The 17,198-nt window shown below is 29.4% G+C and overlaps 1 protein-coding gene across 1 annotated transcript in view; it reads right to left on the bottom strand.

Annotated features, from left to right (window-relative positions):
• Positions 1-17,198, bottom strand: part of LOC111619447 (nudix hydrolase 24, chloroplastic-like) — a 67,632-nt gene that overhangs the window by 43,242 nt on the left and 7,192 nt on the right. The window contains exon 2 of the mRNA XM_023361152.1: positions 2,273-2,511. Within this exon, the coding sequence (XP_023216920.1) occupies positions 2,273-2,511 (239 nt within the window). The remainder of the gene's footprint in view (positions 1-2,272; positions 2,512-17,198) is intronic.

Below are 17,198 nucleotides of genomic sequence, written 5' to 3'. Positions count from 1 at the left end.
CAAAAAAAAGTTGAAATAAAGTGATTAAACAAAAATTATTACAAATATCGTAAATAACAAATGCACATATAGAGATATTTTTTGGAGAGAGGAAATGGTCTTCACAATTTGAAATCGATCAAACACACAGAACACACAGTGCTCGTATACATGCGTGCCATCTATCATAGGATAAATGTACTATGCCAGAAACCTTCGTGGGAGTGTATTAAAAAACTTTCCAACGTTTCATGGCAATCGTACTATGCCAGAAACCTTTGCAGGAGTATATTAAACAACTTCCCAAAGTTTCACGGCAATCGGATAAACGGTGTGGTAATGCATGAAGGACAGACACACACACACATTCATTTTTATATATATAGATAACTAGCTTACCCGTCGCGCATTGCTGTGATCTCAGAAGAAACGAAATTCAAGTTTCGTTATGATAAAATTAAATTTACATTTTAATCATTTTTATTGAAACTTAGTATTATATTATTATTATTATTCATTTTAATTGGGAAAATATTTCAAAGTGTCGTTTCAATTCTATTTATTTATTGGAGTGCTTGTGGATACACGATATTTTTTGTTTTTCTGTCTGATGCGTACACGAATAAATCAGAAGTTTTTCCGACGCGTGAACAGGCCACATACAGTTGTACTGTACATGTGAGAAGCACGGATTCTTTAAATTTAGCCCACATACACACAGAGATTGTTAGAAGTGCGATATTCCTCATTTTTATATAATTTTTTTAAATCCTTTATAATTTTGATTATTTAATTGCTCCTTCCTCTCTTCCTTGGCATGTTGTGGAATTTCTGATAGTTGGATAATAAACCGTTTTATTGTAATTTGTGTTTTTAAATTATTTTGAGTCGATATTAAAATTTTGGAAAGGGGGATCCTAGATCGGTAAAATAGGCGAATTTCCTCCTACAACTTCGGTTGTTGTTCGGAATACGGTTAAGGTTTTAACAAAGTTCGAGCGAATACATAATTAGCAAAAAATACTTGAAATAAAGTGATTAAACGAAAATTATTACAAATATCATAAATAACAAATGCATATATAGAGATATTTTTTTGAAGGGGGAGAAATGGTCTTCACAATTTGAAATCGATCTAACACAGTGTTCGAATGCTCGTGTAAATGCGCGCCATCTATCGTAGGATAAATGTACTTCATGGGAGTGTATTAAAAAACTTTTCAAAAGTTTTATGGCAATCGTACTATGCCNAACACACAGTGTTCGAATGCTCGTGTAAATGCGCGCCATCTATCGTAGGATAAATGTACTTCATGGGAGTGTATTAAAAAACTTTTCAAAAGTTTTATGGCAATCGTACTATGCCACAAACCTTCGCTGGAGTATATTAAACAACTTCCCAAAGTTTCACGGCAATCGGATAAACGGTGTGGTAATGCATAAAGGACAGACACACACACACACATTCATTTTTTTATATATAGATGATTGAGTAATAAAATATGCAGTATATATATATACTGCATATTTTATTGCTCAACTAGCAGATAAGCCTGGTGTTGCTTGGGCAAAAAGTAACAATAGCGAAGATTAAGATTATTACATTACAGCCAATCTTACCCATTTTCACAGAATGCAAGAACTAGGTCCCCCTGTTTCCAAACTAATTAGAAAATTTTTAGATGGGTCTAAAATTATGTTTGATTTAACGCAAAAAACTGCATCTGCACCTGTAAATCTTGCACATTACTTTCTCTTAACACTTCCATTGTTGAAGCCTTAATCCTGTCCCTTTCCCCGTGGGGGGAGGAATTTCAAAAAATTCCTTGTTAGTGTATGTTCTCGTGACATACCCTAACTGTGTACCAAATTTCAAGTTTCAACTCCTAACCGTGCTGAAATGCTCACAATGAAATTCTCGTATATACACACGCCATCTATCGTAGAATAAATGTACTATGCCAGAAACCTTCATGAGAGTGTATTAAACAACTTTCCAAAGTTTCATGGCAATCGTACTATGCTAGAAACCTTCGCAAGAGTATATTAAACAACTTCACAAAGTTTCATGGCAATCGGATAAATGGTTAGTAATGCATGAAGGACAGACAGACATTCATTCATTTTTATATATATAGATTATTTGAAAACATAAAATGCAAGATTTCTCAATAAATACAATATATATTTTTTTAGTTAATTTTCAAATTTACTTTATTAATTATATTGTTTTTTTTATTTAAAGATAAAATTTTATTAAAAAAATAACTGTAATAGTTATTTGCATTCCTACCTCATCCCTCCAACCAGCCAGTGTTTTGAATATATTCTGTTTTCTTATTTCCTGAAGAACCAAATCCAATTTTGTGCTTCGTTCATCATATGTCCTCCAGTTAGGATTCAATGTAACACTATCTGATGCTTGGTTATAATGAAAAATTTGAGGATATTTTGAAAGATGCTGCCATATATCAGGTCTTATGACTCCAACTTGTTGGTCACCTATATAAAATGGTTTACAACACCTACCATCTGAAAACAGACAAATCTTTATTAAAATCTACATAAACTTTGAAATATTTAACTTCAATACTAATAATAATAGTAATGGTATGTTGCAAAATATAATCAACCGAAAATTAATTATAATAATTGATGATTGTGTATTGATAAATACACGACAAACTCATCAATTTAACACAATTTTTTCAGGAAATTAAAGTCTAATTGATGATATAATAAGTAGATATAGCTAACCAAACCTGAATTATTATACAGTAAACCAGTGTAAACTATACCAAATAAATGCCACACAGTTATGTTCAGTTTTATAATAATGTTTTATTTTTATTATGTACTGTACTTAAGAAAAATTCTATATAACAACAAATCCAATAACCCAATTATTAATGCTAAATGCCTAACTCTAGTTAAATTATTTTATATCTAATTATTAAACTAGCCTTAATATAGTCCAACAAATCCACCAGATCACTTAGCACCGAAAAATTTTATTAGGTTTAATATAGAGTAATTCCAACTAAAGATGGGAAGATTGGAATGCAAAAATGAATAACTATACAATTTTAAAACATTTTCATAATTTCCGAAAACTTACATGCACTTAAATACCGTAAGTTTTCAGATGTGATCCTTATGACATTACATTACCATGAAAACATAAAACTAGTATCTTGCTCTGCTGTTAGAAATTCAAACTACATTATAGTAATACAGACACCAAGTTACTCTGATTTCTCAAAGAATTTTAATACAGTAGTCTAATTAGACTAACTTCAATCTCTATAATTATGATCAATGTTAATCAACTTGTTCTTGAACAATCAGTGCTAGTTAGTTACTATGTTCATACAAGGCAAATTGGCAGCCTGTGTTACCTTATTCTCGTTGTTTTTAATACATTACATTCATTGCTTATTCTCAAAAACTCTGTCATTGGGAAATCATTTATTCTTAAGCTATTCAATTTTATCCCCTGGTTAATTCCAACAAAATTAACCCTGTGAACCCAAATCCAGACGTAAAACCCGTGCACCAGAATCCAGAAGTAACACTGTGCCTCTTTAAGAATCTCACTCCACTTCTGTGCTTCCACACCTCAGAGTTCCTGTTAATGGACCAGAATTTGAGAGAACATTCCATCGAAGTCAACAGTGTCATCATACTACAGATCTGCGACCTAGAAGAAAGGTATTTATCAACCCGCGATTCAGTTGTAAACTCTCTCTCTCAACCTCCTAGTATAATAATTAAGACCAATAATATGCCCGATATCTCTGTATTGTCTTTGGTTCTTATTAAAATTGTTATTTGTTAGAAAATATGGAATCCGAGTGAGTCACTACCTCGTCTCGCTCCTCACCTCTACTCCGAATCCAATCACTCACCCACTACCGCTCGCGTGACATAACGTCGCGATTTCCGAATCCTGCAAGACTCGGTGGTGTCAGATTCAGGTCTCCTGACATGGTGTCAAAGAGACGCCGACCCTACGGTCACAATAACAACCTAGATCTGCATCCAATCTTTGCTTCCAGACTATTTAATTTTAAGATGTTAGAACCCTACATAAGTGACTTGTATTGTTATTTAGGTATGAATAACATAACTAACATCTTTATGGTAAACAAAAGTCAAGTTCGAGTTCTGCTCTGGATTGAATCTTTCTTCCAGAATAGTCTAAATGATTCAATTTATTTTGAAATTAACGTAATTATTAAATTTAGTACAATGCAACTTAACTGCAAACCATTAGTTTAAGTTAGCTAATTAATGTAATAAATACAATATAAGTTCTGGCATCAAAGTTAATTTGGAAAGGTCATTTAATTATAATAAAAGAAAGACACTGATTTCTACAAAGAAGTTTTTTGTTTTTTATTTACTGAGAAGTGTTTTAGACAAATTTTTTAGTCATTCAATTACAGAAAGAACTAAATTACAAAGGACAATATTCCATTTGCTACCTGACACGCTGGGAATATAACAGATGACTCATTGTATAAATGATAGCTAATTACTTAAAACAATGCAGTCATTCAATACAGGAACTACTAATATTATCATAACTACTTTAAACAAAATAAAAAAAAAAATATGANAAACCATGTACATAAATCAAGTTTTAACTCTTATCTTTTCTAAATTGTGTTTACCTTAGTTCTTGACAATTTCAACTATTATTTATATCTTAAAGAAAAATTAAAAGAATTCTATACAAACTTTTAAAGAAAAATAAAAGAAACCAACACGATGGATTTTAAGGCTAAAAAAGTTTTTGTATTTACATATACTAAATGAATGAAGTTTTACAGATATTTTTATTTTAAAGATATCTGTAAAATAAAGATTTTATTTTTATATTAATTTTCTGTGTGATTAAACAAGATGTGAATTAAATGAAACACAAATACTAAAGACAAAAGTGCTTTTATTCGAGTTTTCATCAATTAAAGCAAATATTCATTATCAGAAATAATAATTCCCACTCAAAATCTGTTCACAGACAATCTTCAGACAAGTATCCCTTATAAGTTCACTTGTAAGCAGATGCTTGTCTGAACAGATTAACTAACTTTCTTTTTCAAAGTTCATCTTACAAAAATGCTTCAAATCAAATTTCAATTAGAATGTCAGCTCTAAAGTAACACTATGAAGACTTTGCAAATAATAGTTTATGCTGCTTTTAGAAGTTTCTATTGGAATTTACAAAGTAATTCATTCCATTGGAGTTTTGTTATTTTACATTGAAACTATGAATAGAGCTTTAAGATGAAAGTTAATTTATTTCAATTTTGTTTAATTTTAAATAATTTTGTTTATTTTTTATTGTTGTGTTGAAAACCTATCAACCTTTAAACTTAATGTTTTATTTTGTATGGAATGTTCCATTTGAATACAGGTATCCTCAACATATGTAGTTTTAATCAGTATGGGTTTTGGTTAATACAGGTCTGTTCTGAGAAAAGTTAACATTGTCAGCAGCTTGACAGAACTTACAGTTAGTAATGCTAAATTGAGCCTACAACCAATTAACTACAATATTTTGCAGTTAATTGGTTGTAGGCTCAATTTGTACTGTACTTATATTTGCTTTTAGCTAACAGAATTTCAAATATCAAAGGCAAAAGTGCTTTTATTAATGTTTTAAATAAGCTATATCTTATTATTTTCTATATCATTAATTAAAATGGTATTTTTGTATGAAACTTTTACATTTACTTTTTTACAACATACAAGTTTTCAATACAATTTATATAAACTGACATCCTTTCTTTAATAGGATTTTTCTATATTAAAATTCATTATTTAAAAAAATTTTGTTTTTTTTTCATTTTTATTTTTAACTTGCTGTTTGTCTGAGAAATAACTGATATTTAAAATATCTATGCTATAACGCCAATCAGTAATATAAAACTTTATTAATTATTCACAGTGCAGGTATCTAAAATTTACATATAAAATTTTAATAGTTCCTGTGTTGATCTTATTTTTTGTCCTGCAATAGAGAAGAGAAAATTTAGTTTGGATTTTACTTATATTATTGATTATTTATTAAAGGTCTCATTTTTTTGAAGTATTTATAATCTTTTCCAATACTTATTCAATAGAAAGTGGAGGTTTTCAAGATATCTTATCTCTAGATAAAAAAAAGTTTGTGATTCTTCAATGTTACAGATTTAGATTTAAATAAATAAAAATGATTATAAAACATATATATAGGATATTATCTAAAATCATGCACAATGAAATTTAGTTTGAAACTAGCTTTTAATCAAAATCAGATTAAATAATATAATTATATATTAAAGTTTTTTATAATTTCAAAAATGTTTTGAAATTGGACAGAAATCATTTTCATATAACAAAATAAATACAAAAATACACACTACACATTTTATTTCAATATTTTAAAAAAATTATAATAATTTAGTTACATAATTTACAAAAACTTTTAAAAAAAGTAAAAAAAACTTTATATAAAGGATTAACTAGCATATAACTTATTTAGTAACAATTATTTTTCATTGTTGTTTTCAATATAATCATAATGTAAAAATAAAAACTGCAAATATGGAAATTCAGACATTCATGAAATCTTTAAAAACAATGGAGAAGCTTATAACTGATCACACACACACACACTTTTTAACACTGGGGCAAAAACATTGTCATGTCCAAACTCAATTCTTTACCATTATTTATTTATCTATCTGCTCTCCAGTCCTCTATATTGACTGGACATTATGTACACATGATGACCTACTCTCAAGTGATCACATACACAATATACCAATACCAAAACACTTGAAATTAAGAAATATTTACAAACGAGCATATAAACCAAAACAAAATGACTACATTAAAAGCAATCACTACCCTATAATCTTGAGCATAACAGATCTGGAACCCTCAAGTGCACACCCTTTCTATTGGAATTACAAAGAGTCAATTGGCAGCAGTTTTCAATTCCAACAACCATAGCTGATGACATGGGTTCAGTGTAAGGGCATTGATGATGCTGTCACATCCTGCATCACCAATGCAGCTGAGCAAAGCATCAAAAAGTCCTTGGGTAAGTAATGACCACACTAACCTCTGGTGGAACCGTAACTATGACACAGCAAAGAAAAAACAAAAGACAGCTTGAGTGGTTTTTGCCAAAATCCTACTCAAACAAATCTGCTCACATTTGAATGAGCAAGTGTAGAGGCAAGGAGGGTCTATTGCCAGAAAAATGTTTCTGCCAATTTGACTCCATATATCATTGATATATGGAATATGGAATTAATTTCAAAAAAATCAGAAGGAGATGAACCTCTTATTCTCAGTCCATGCTGGAACACAATGAGACAGCAATAAGTGATACATATGACTGCAAAAGTGTTAATTAAGTGAAGCATTTTCTCAAGCGTCCAGCAGTTCTAATTATTGATATATGACTGCATTCCAAAATCACAAATGCAGAGTTAAATGGGAACACATACTCTTCAAACCTTCTACATTCAAGGAGTAAAACTCTGTTTTTACTGTAACAGAACTGCATCCTGTCTTGTATCAGCACAATAAAGCATTTATCTTCTCCATCTCTATTATCGTTGCTGTCCCTGTAGAGCTGTATATGGATCGAGCAGGTTTTCCTAAGGAGTAGGATTGAGTTTGTTTCTCTTGTTATTCTCTTCCCAAAACGTTTCTAATAGATCAATTGCCTATGCAAAGTTCTTGAGAGTACGGTTAATGCCTGCCTAATGCATTTCCTGGAAATGACCATCTCTCTGTTCCAAACTGGGTTTTGGCATTTTAGATTGACTACCGACAGTCTGATACTTTTGGACACCTCTATCTGTGAAGTCTTCATTCAATGTGAAAACTTACTATGGTCAACTGGCATTGATATGAGTTGCTAGAAGAACAATAGTTAGTTTGCTTTATCAAAAACTCATATTAACATTTTTCAGGACTAAGGTCAAGGATATATAATTTACAGAGTTAAGGATTAATAGACAACCAAAATCTCTTAATTATAATATTCTGAATTAATTTACTAAATAAAGTTAAATAAAATTAAATTTATTTACAAAAGGAAGGTAATAATCTAAATGATTTTCAAATCAAATAAAATGAGGAGGAGATGGTATTTGCTGTTTAAGTATATCAGAGTGGTTAAACAAAACTAAAAGAAAGCATAATTTTTTTTCTGTTGAGTATTGTTTGAAAAAATAGAAAATATTTTTTGGTGTTGAAAGAGTAAAAAACAACCAAATTTGATGCAAAGTATTCAAACCTGGCATCACTGTATGCACTCTGTTATGAAAACTATCATGTGTTTGCAGAGACCACATCCATTTAAAGTAGTAGGTGCTCTTAAACTTTAACCCCTCTATTCTGAATACAGTAGAATGGTGTGCTAAAACCAGATGTTTGAAGTGCTCTACAATTGGAGGTTAAACCTGTCTTTCTTTACTAGAAGAAAATCTATTTATTCATTTTACTCAAAATAGAACATTTATTATAGTACCACTTTTTATTGTCAAGGTCAAAAAGTATAAAATAACCCTATTTACAATAATAGTTGCATTTCTTGATGCTGTGAAGATAATTTACAGTTCAGTTTAAGGAATTCTGGTAAAATTGTTTGTTCACTTTATGATGTGAAAATGACATGGTCACAATGACAGAGAAAACGCAAAATTCGTTTTAATGAAAGAATTTGTTTTATCAGTGTTTGTTTTAAGATGAGACAAACTTAAGTATTGTTTTGGGAAGGCATCTTCTGGATTGGATTCCCTTTCTGAATCTTCTGTGAAATTCAGAGGTGGGCTGGTACTGGCATTGATTCATCATGGGGTACTCACTGGTTGAAATGCAGATGGACAGTTGGGATATTGTATCTTGCTTTTTGAGTTTGCTGTAAAACCTTTGATGTCAGTCATGCAAAAGTAACAATCATTGATGTTAATTCTGAGACTCCCACCAAACCACAGGACCAATATGATTTCTCTGATTTTATATTTTATTCAAACAACAGTAACAAAGTTTATCTAAAAAAAAAACAACAACACATTTTCTTTCACAGCAGGATTTTGATGCAGAACAGTCTAATTGAACATCTTTTGTTATTTGTTAAACCAATAGCACTTGTTTGACTTGTATATTTCAAGTTGGACCTGATTAAAAATAAAGGCTCTCTTAGTACTCACAGCTCAGAGTGGAAAGAGCAAAGAACCTAAACATGGCCAGACAACCATTGACTGAATGAATATTAATACAGTAGAGCGTCGTTTATCCAAAATCTGGTTATCCGAAAGCATTTTAGTCGGCAAATTTAAATTTTCGCTAGTGCTGTGGCGCTGCAATCTTCGGCTATTTCTTGGGCTATTCAAATATTTTACGTTTTTGATACTAAATTAACATCTGAAGTATAATTTTTTATTGTTTTTATATTTTTCAATAAATTTATTTTGTTCGTATAAAATAAAAAAAATAATTTTTAACGATACAATAGTCTTCGTTAGGCTTAACATCGACGAAAATTCAACGCGAAGCGACACGCAACGGAGAGAAATTTCAACATGGGATAAATTAATATATTTTTTCGTACATGATTCGTTATCCAAAAAATAAGTTATCCGAACCACCCCAGTCCCCAATTGATTCGGATAAACGACGCTCTACTGTAATTGCAAAAAACTATGATAATTTTGGAGCCATTGTGCAACACTAAACAGAGTCAATAGAACATGATGCACGAACATGTGACAATAGGTGACTATAGACAGTGCATCTGCACATGTCATGCAGACATAATGCTCACAGTTTTTTTTTTTACTTTTCTTAAAGGCAGAAATGCACAAATTGAGACTTCCAGGAAAATTTTTTGATTAGAACAAAGTATTCCAAATTAAACAAATTCCAAAAAATCGAAAGATATGACAACTCTACATATAATCCACTCCATAGCATAACTCTTACCTCTTTCAAATTGTCTTTTAAACACAAATATCATATGTTATTTGCTTAAAAATTTTGATAAATCACAAGGATACTTTAACTTCTATCATAAAACTTTTTTTAATAATTCCAGAACAGTAAAAATTAGAATGTAAAAATTTTAACACATTTGTTTTTAATTTTTGTTCTGGAATATTACTAAAAAACAACATTATTATAAACATGAAAATACTTGTAAAATAAAGCAAAATATACTAAATCACATTTTCTACAAAACTATTTTTATTACACTTTGCATTATTCAGAATATCTTTCACTCATATATATTTTATGATTTCTTATTTTAGTTTTCTACATTTCCAACATATTCATAAATGCAGAAATAATAGTGTTAACTTATTTTAATTTGCTTTTTATGCTACAGTTTCTTGCCAGGCAAGCTATTAATTCAATTATTATTTTTATTATTAAATTCATAGTTGTTAAGTTCAAATTTCTTGTTTAGTCTAATTCACAAAAACAAAACTATCCTGAAAATGTTATATTTTCATACATATAATCCATGAGTTATCTGTGTTTAAAAGAATTTGAAAGAGTTATGTAAACGAGCAAGTTATACAATTTTATATTACAATTATGCACTGATGCATATGGAGAAATAGCATTTCCTTTAAAATTATCTAACAAGTAAGTAATCAATAGTTTTTAAAAACTGTTCTAATCTTGTTTCTGTATTATATGAGGGCTAGTTTTTAAATAAGGTCTGTTTGTGAATGAGAGTGAGAATGACACACGATTGCAGCAGTGTGCATGAGCATCTGCTTTCAGCATGCTTGTATGTGTTTAGATGCTATTTGCAACCGTATCGTCTGTCTGTGTGTTGAACAATAGAAGTTTATAATGTTTAAGAAAATTGAGTTGCCTGCCAACTGTAAGATATGATCTGTTATTCAATTTCAGTACAAAAGATCATGATAACTGTCCTTTGGAACAGGAAAGGGACTTTGTTAGTGGATTTTATGCCAAGAAGCACAACAATCAATTCTGATGCTTATTGTGACCTTGAGAAAACTACGCTGTGCCATACAAGACAAGTGGAGTGGCCTAATGTCTTCCAGCGGCAGCGGCAGATTTCTTTGAAGTCGGAATTTAAAAAATTTTTGAGTGGTATGACAAATGTTTGAACAAAAATGGAAATTATGTAGAAAAGTAGATAAAAGTATGTAGAATATGAGAAAAAATATATTTTAATGATATTTACAGTATTTTTCTTCTTATTAAAAAACAGACCTTATTTAAAAAAATAACCCTCGTATATTCAATTAAAAACATCTAAAAATTGGAAACAAAACAAATCTTAAAAATACTTACAAAACAAGTCATAAAATGTATATTTATGTAACAGAAGATATTTAAATAAACTCTTATTGATTTTGCAATGTATCATTTGAAAAGCACATAAAACTATTCTGCAATACTGTATATACAACATCCTTTATGAAGATGTATAATGTATAGTTACTCAAAAACATTAAGAAATAAAATACTTTGATTGCTCTAATGCAATTTAAAAGTACTTTTAAAGTAGATTACATTAAGAAATGTAATCTTTTAATGTTTTTTTTTTTACATATTATACTAAATCAGTCATTATAAAAGCATTAAATATGAAAATAAATAATTATTTAGCAATTATTTTTTTTAAATTATTATTTAATTTAAACAAGATGCACGAGACCATGCACTTTGTTTATTAACATATATCCAGTTTGGAATAGTTGAATATATTATTTAATTTATTATTATATATGTAAATATTAAATATTGATAGGTTTTAACAATATATAATGTAATGAAATAATTTAATTTAGTTTCAAATTATCTCTTTTTAAACATTTCATTAATAATATGATTAAATCAAAAATAATTTTTTAATTGAAATAATCAGGTGAATTCAGACTTAAATTTAATTGAACTTGTGCATGTAATATTCTATTTGCAACTATCTTGTTCTTTTCTATTCTTACTGAACCTGAAGATAGTCAATAAATGCAACTGAAAATTTTAGTTATTTACAATTTGAATTTCTAGATTAAAATTTATTTATTGCTATCTTTAAACTATTACAGTATCTACTTAAAACAGCAAAAACAAATTTTTATAATCCAATTTTTCATTAAAATGTTTTTGAAAATACAGGTGCTTCCCTACTTATGAACATTCAAATTGTTCACAAGTTGATCCATATGTCTAAAATTTAAATTGTGTGTGAATTCTGAAGTTCTGTTGCTGCTTATGGGGTGANGCATATCTGTAAAATAAAGATTTTATTTTTATATTAATTTTCTGTGTGATTAAACAAGATGTGAATTAAATGAAACACAAATACTAAAGACAAAAGTGCTTTTATTCGAGTTTTCATCAATTAAAGCAAATATTCATTATCAGAAATAATAATTCCCACTCAAAATCTGTTCACAGACAATCTTCAGACAAGTATCCCTTATAAGTTCACTTGTAAGCAGATGCTTGTCTGAACAGATTAACTAACTTTCTTTTTCAAAGTTCATCTTACAAAAATGCTTCAAATCAAATTTCAATTAGAATGTCAGCTCTAAAGTAACACTATGAAGACTTTGCAAATAATAGTTTATGCTGCTTTTAGAAGTTTCTATTGGAATTTACAAAGTAATTCATTCCATTGGAGTTTTGTTATTTTACATTGAAACTATGAATAGAGCTTTAAGATGAAAGTTAATTTATTTCAATTTTGTTTAATTTTAAATAATTTTGTTTATTTTTTATTGTTGTGTTGAAAACCTATCAACCTTTAAACTTAATGTTTTATTTTGTATGGAATGTTCCATTTGAATACAGGTATCCTCAACATATGTAGTTTTAATCAGTATGGGTTTTGGTTAATACAGGTCTGTTCTGAGAAAAGTTAACATTGTCAGCAGCTTGACAGAACTTACAGTTAGTAATGCTAAATTGAGCCTACAACCAATTAACTACAATATTTTGCAGTTAATTGGTTGTAGGCTCAATTTGTACTGTACTTATATTTGCTTTTAGCTAACAGAATTTCAAATATCAAAGGCAAAAGTGCTTTTATTAATGTTTTAAATAAGCTATATCTTATTATTTTCTATATCATTAATTAAAATGGTATTTTTGTATGAAACTTTTACATTTACTTTTTTACAACATACAAGTTTTCAATACAATTTATATAAACTGACATCCTTTCTTTAATAGGATTTTTCTATATTAAAATTCATTATTTAAAAAAATTTTGTTTTTTTTTCATTTTTATTTTTAACTTGCTGTTTGTCTGAGAAATAACTGATATTTAAAATATCTATGCTATAACGCCAATCAGTAATATAAAACTTTATTAATTATTCACAGTGCAGGTATCTAAAATTTACATATAAAATTTTAATAGTTCCTGTGTTGATCTTATTTTTTGTCCTGCAATAGAGAAGAGAAAATTTAGTTTGGATTTTACTTATATTATTGATTATTTATTAAAGGTCTCATTTTTTTGAAGTATTTATAATCTTTTCCAATACTTATTCAATAGAAAGTGGAGGTTTTCAAGATATCTTATCTCTAGATAAAAAAAAGTTTGTGATTCTTCAATGTTACAGATTTAGATTTAAATAAATAAAAATGTTTTTGAAAATACAGGTGCTTCCCTACTTATGAACATTCAAATTGTTCACAAGTTGATCCATATGTCTAAAATTTAAATTGTGTGTGAATTCTGAAGTTCTGTTGCTGCTTATGGGGTGACATTAAAATTGGTCTTTGGCCAGTAATAAATAATTAACATGGGTTTAGTTCTATTGTGTATCACCATTTTTTGTTTTTATGTGAATTCCGAGGTTCTTTAAGGTGGCATTGAAGTTGGTAACTTTGGTGTAATGGCATTTTTTCACTGTTTGCAATTTTTATGAACTTTTATAATTCAAAAATAGATCCAAAACATAACAGTAAATCTAGCAGTGAAGATAAAAGCAAGAAGTTTTGTTCTTTTTTCCATGGAAACTAAACTGGACATTACAAAATTAAGGGCATTAGATGAAAAAAACAATGTTTGAAACACCTTCTACTAAGCAGTAGCAAGTGGGTAAACAAGAATAATGTACTCTATTAAGTACATTAAAGGATCAAACACTAACAATATCTTGTTATTGTGTGTACAAATGTACTTTCTAGGTTAATTTTTGACTTATATGAACATTTCAACTCAACAAAACTATAAAAACTTAACCTGTTCATAAGTAGGAGAGAACCTATATAACAAAAAAATTGTCAAACTATATGTATAAATTGAAAGAAAATAAATAAAAATGTGTTTTATAATGTTATATTGCTCATTTCTCAAAATACTGAAAAATTATGTAAATTTATCAAAAAAATGCATATTTTTATACATAACACCATATAGACTTAATATGCATTTAAATTTGCATAATTTATAGTCATTTTAGTTATTAAATAATTCAAAAATTTGATTATAAATAAATGTGTTATTTTTAATAATATCTAAATTAGTGCTAAACTGAATATTTGGCATTCAGATATATTCGACCACAAGGTATTTGGTATATGGCCAAATAATATACTTATTTGATATTTGGATAGAATACTTCCTCAAAGCTGAATCATTCAGCTAAAAAATACCATTTTAGTTTGGAGAGAGAAAAAAAAAAAAGCAAAAAGAAAAAATAAAACACAAAATTGAATGAAAACAACATTTAAAATCTCAAATATTCAAAAATATTATTTTTCCTATCAAAAACAAACAACTTTACTAAATGACCTTGAGCAAATATTATTTATTAATAATCACAGTTCAGAAATAATAAATGTAATGAAAAAAGATGAATGTTTATGCATTGAAGTAAGTGATTTTGTTGGTTGTCATAAATACTTTCCACTTTGCTGAACGTACTATACATTCACTAAATATACTATTTTGTGAGGTTGCCAAAAATGACTGACCTCAATGGCAAAATTTAATTTTTTATTACATAATTTAAAAAATTGGAACTGCCTGAATCAATAGTAAAGATTATATATATATAAAATCTTTGATCAATACAAAACCTTCCTCACTTATTTCTAGCCGTTTATACACGAGTACGAATGTTTTTGGCCTTCTTAATAGGCCTTCTTCAGGTACACTGTGGTCTGTTAGAGCATCGGTTGATAGAAGTTTAAACAGTGTCAATGTTTACATAGGTTTCGTCTTACTAGTGACGTCATCATTGATGATAGGTATAGATGATACCGAGGGCAAAAAATTCTTTCTTTTGGTAAAAAAGGGAGGTGTGCAGATAGTTCATGATGGGATAATCTCTAAAGTTGGGGAGCTACAAATGCATAGAAGTATAAAATCTTTACTATTAATTCAACCATTATAGCACACAACGTAACTGGGTAATATTCGTAAACAACAAACCACACAATCATAATTCCAAAATAGAATGGCTTCTATTTTGGAATTATGATTGTAAAATCACAAACTGGATCTGATGAAGATCCAGTTTGTGATTGAAAATGCTAGTCTGTTGTTATTAAATTTTCAACTGGTGTCAAAAAAATTCTGTGAGGTTTGTTTACTTTATTACTGGATAGAAAATGCTGTCCTCTACCTTATTCTAAAGTTTAGAGTGTAAACCAGTGTTTCTCAACCTCAAATGAATCATCGCCCCCTTCACTTCAAAATTCCGATGCCAGAAGCCAAGGCTAACGCCAAATTCGTACTGCATTAAATAGACTAGTGACTAGTATAATGTTATTTATTTAATTATTGTACGATATAACGAATAAAATATCTAATTATTCTTAATATAATGTTTTACTATATTGCCCAGAAAATTGTTTTTCACCCCCAAAATATAAATTGGTACTAATCGCCCCCTCAACATGGAAAAACGCCCACATGGGGGCGATATTGTCCCCCGTTGAGAAACACTGGTCTAAACCTTCTGTTTCAGGCAGTTCCAAATAAGCCAGGATTTGGCAACAGTACCATCTGAATTATTCAATATTTAGCCAAAACACCTATTTGATCCATCCCTAATCTAAATTTAATTAGTAAATTTTGAATAATTTAGTCTAACACTAGAATAATTCTAGTAAAAGAGCCTTTAAAGTACAGATAGTTTGCACTTTAAAGGCTTTGTCCATTCTATATCATACTTAGAAAAATAAACAAAATGCCTGTACTTTACAACTGATTGCACATTTAATAGTTAAATCATAACCAAGATTTAAATCTGACAACAGGTGCTAAATTTTTGATAATTATTATTGTATTTGTTGACTAGATAGCAACATTGTATAAGCAAATGTAACAACTCTGTTGCTTAAAGAACATGTGCACATTCATTATAATAGTTTTTTAATTTGATAGTACTTGCTGTCTAATGAGTAAGTAGAGAAATAGTTTTCTTATATTTAGTTTTATTCTGTGCCCCAAAGGAAAGTGTAAATTGAAACTTTATATTATATGCCTACATTTAATAGATTGAAAAATATGAATAAATTCCCTTTACAGTGGAACCCCGGTTAACGAACGTCCTGGTTAACGACCAAATCGGTTAACGAACTTTTATTTTGGAAAATTTTTGTCTCAGATAACGAACAAAATTCGGATAACAAACTTAACGGCTTTTTGTGTCAAATTTGTAAGCTTGCCGACTTTTAGGGAAAATCAGTTAATCGTGTGTCGGTGATGGTCTAGAGTCCATTCGTGTGGAGGAGGAGACAAAGATGACAAATATTTTACAGTAAAAACCATTTATTAGAACGGGATGATGCTTACATATTTGAGATAGTTGGAAATGGCTTATCTACAGTATTTTCTCTCGGCACTGAGGAGTGGCGTATCGCTGGTCCTATGATAGTGCAAGCTGATCAGTTGTAGCCCCAGAGCGGAAGAGATGGGTTCGCTTGGTCACAGAAGCGATGATAGGTGACAGAGCTGCAACAACTGGAGCGGTCTGCGATATACAACACAAATTTTAGCAGGCATGACTTCAGGCTTAATCCAGATGAAGATGACAGATTAATCGCCATAGAATTTTTAGGAAAACTGCGTTTTGACCTTGAGATTCGGGGTTTTTATAGTATTTCTTCCTTGAATCTCACCTTACGATTAGTCCTGCGTCCCATTCCTTGCTTCCTGATTGTTTTCTTCTTTGTCTCCAGGTGAAAACCGAAACCAGATC

This window comes from Centruroides sculpturatus, unplaced genomic scaffold (assembly GCF_000671375.1).
Source record: "Centruroides sculpturatus isolate CEXI.00-Female unplaced genomic scaffold, Cexi_2.0 scaffold107, whole genome shotgun sequence".
Lineage (NCBI taxonomy): Eukaryota > Metazoa > Arthropoda > Arachnida > Scorpiones > Buthidae > Centruroides > Centruroides sculpturatus.
This window is presented reverse-complemented; position numbering and strand designations above follow the sequence as displayed.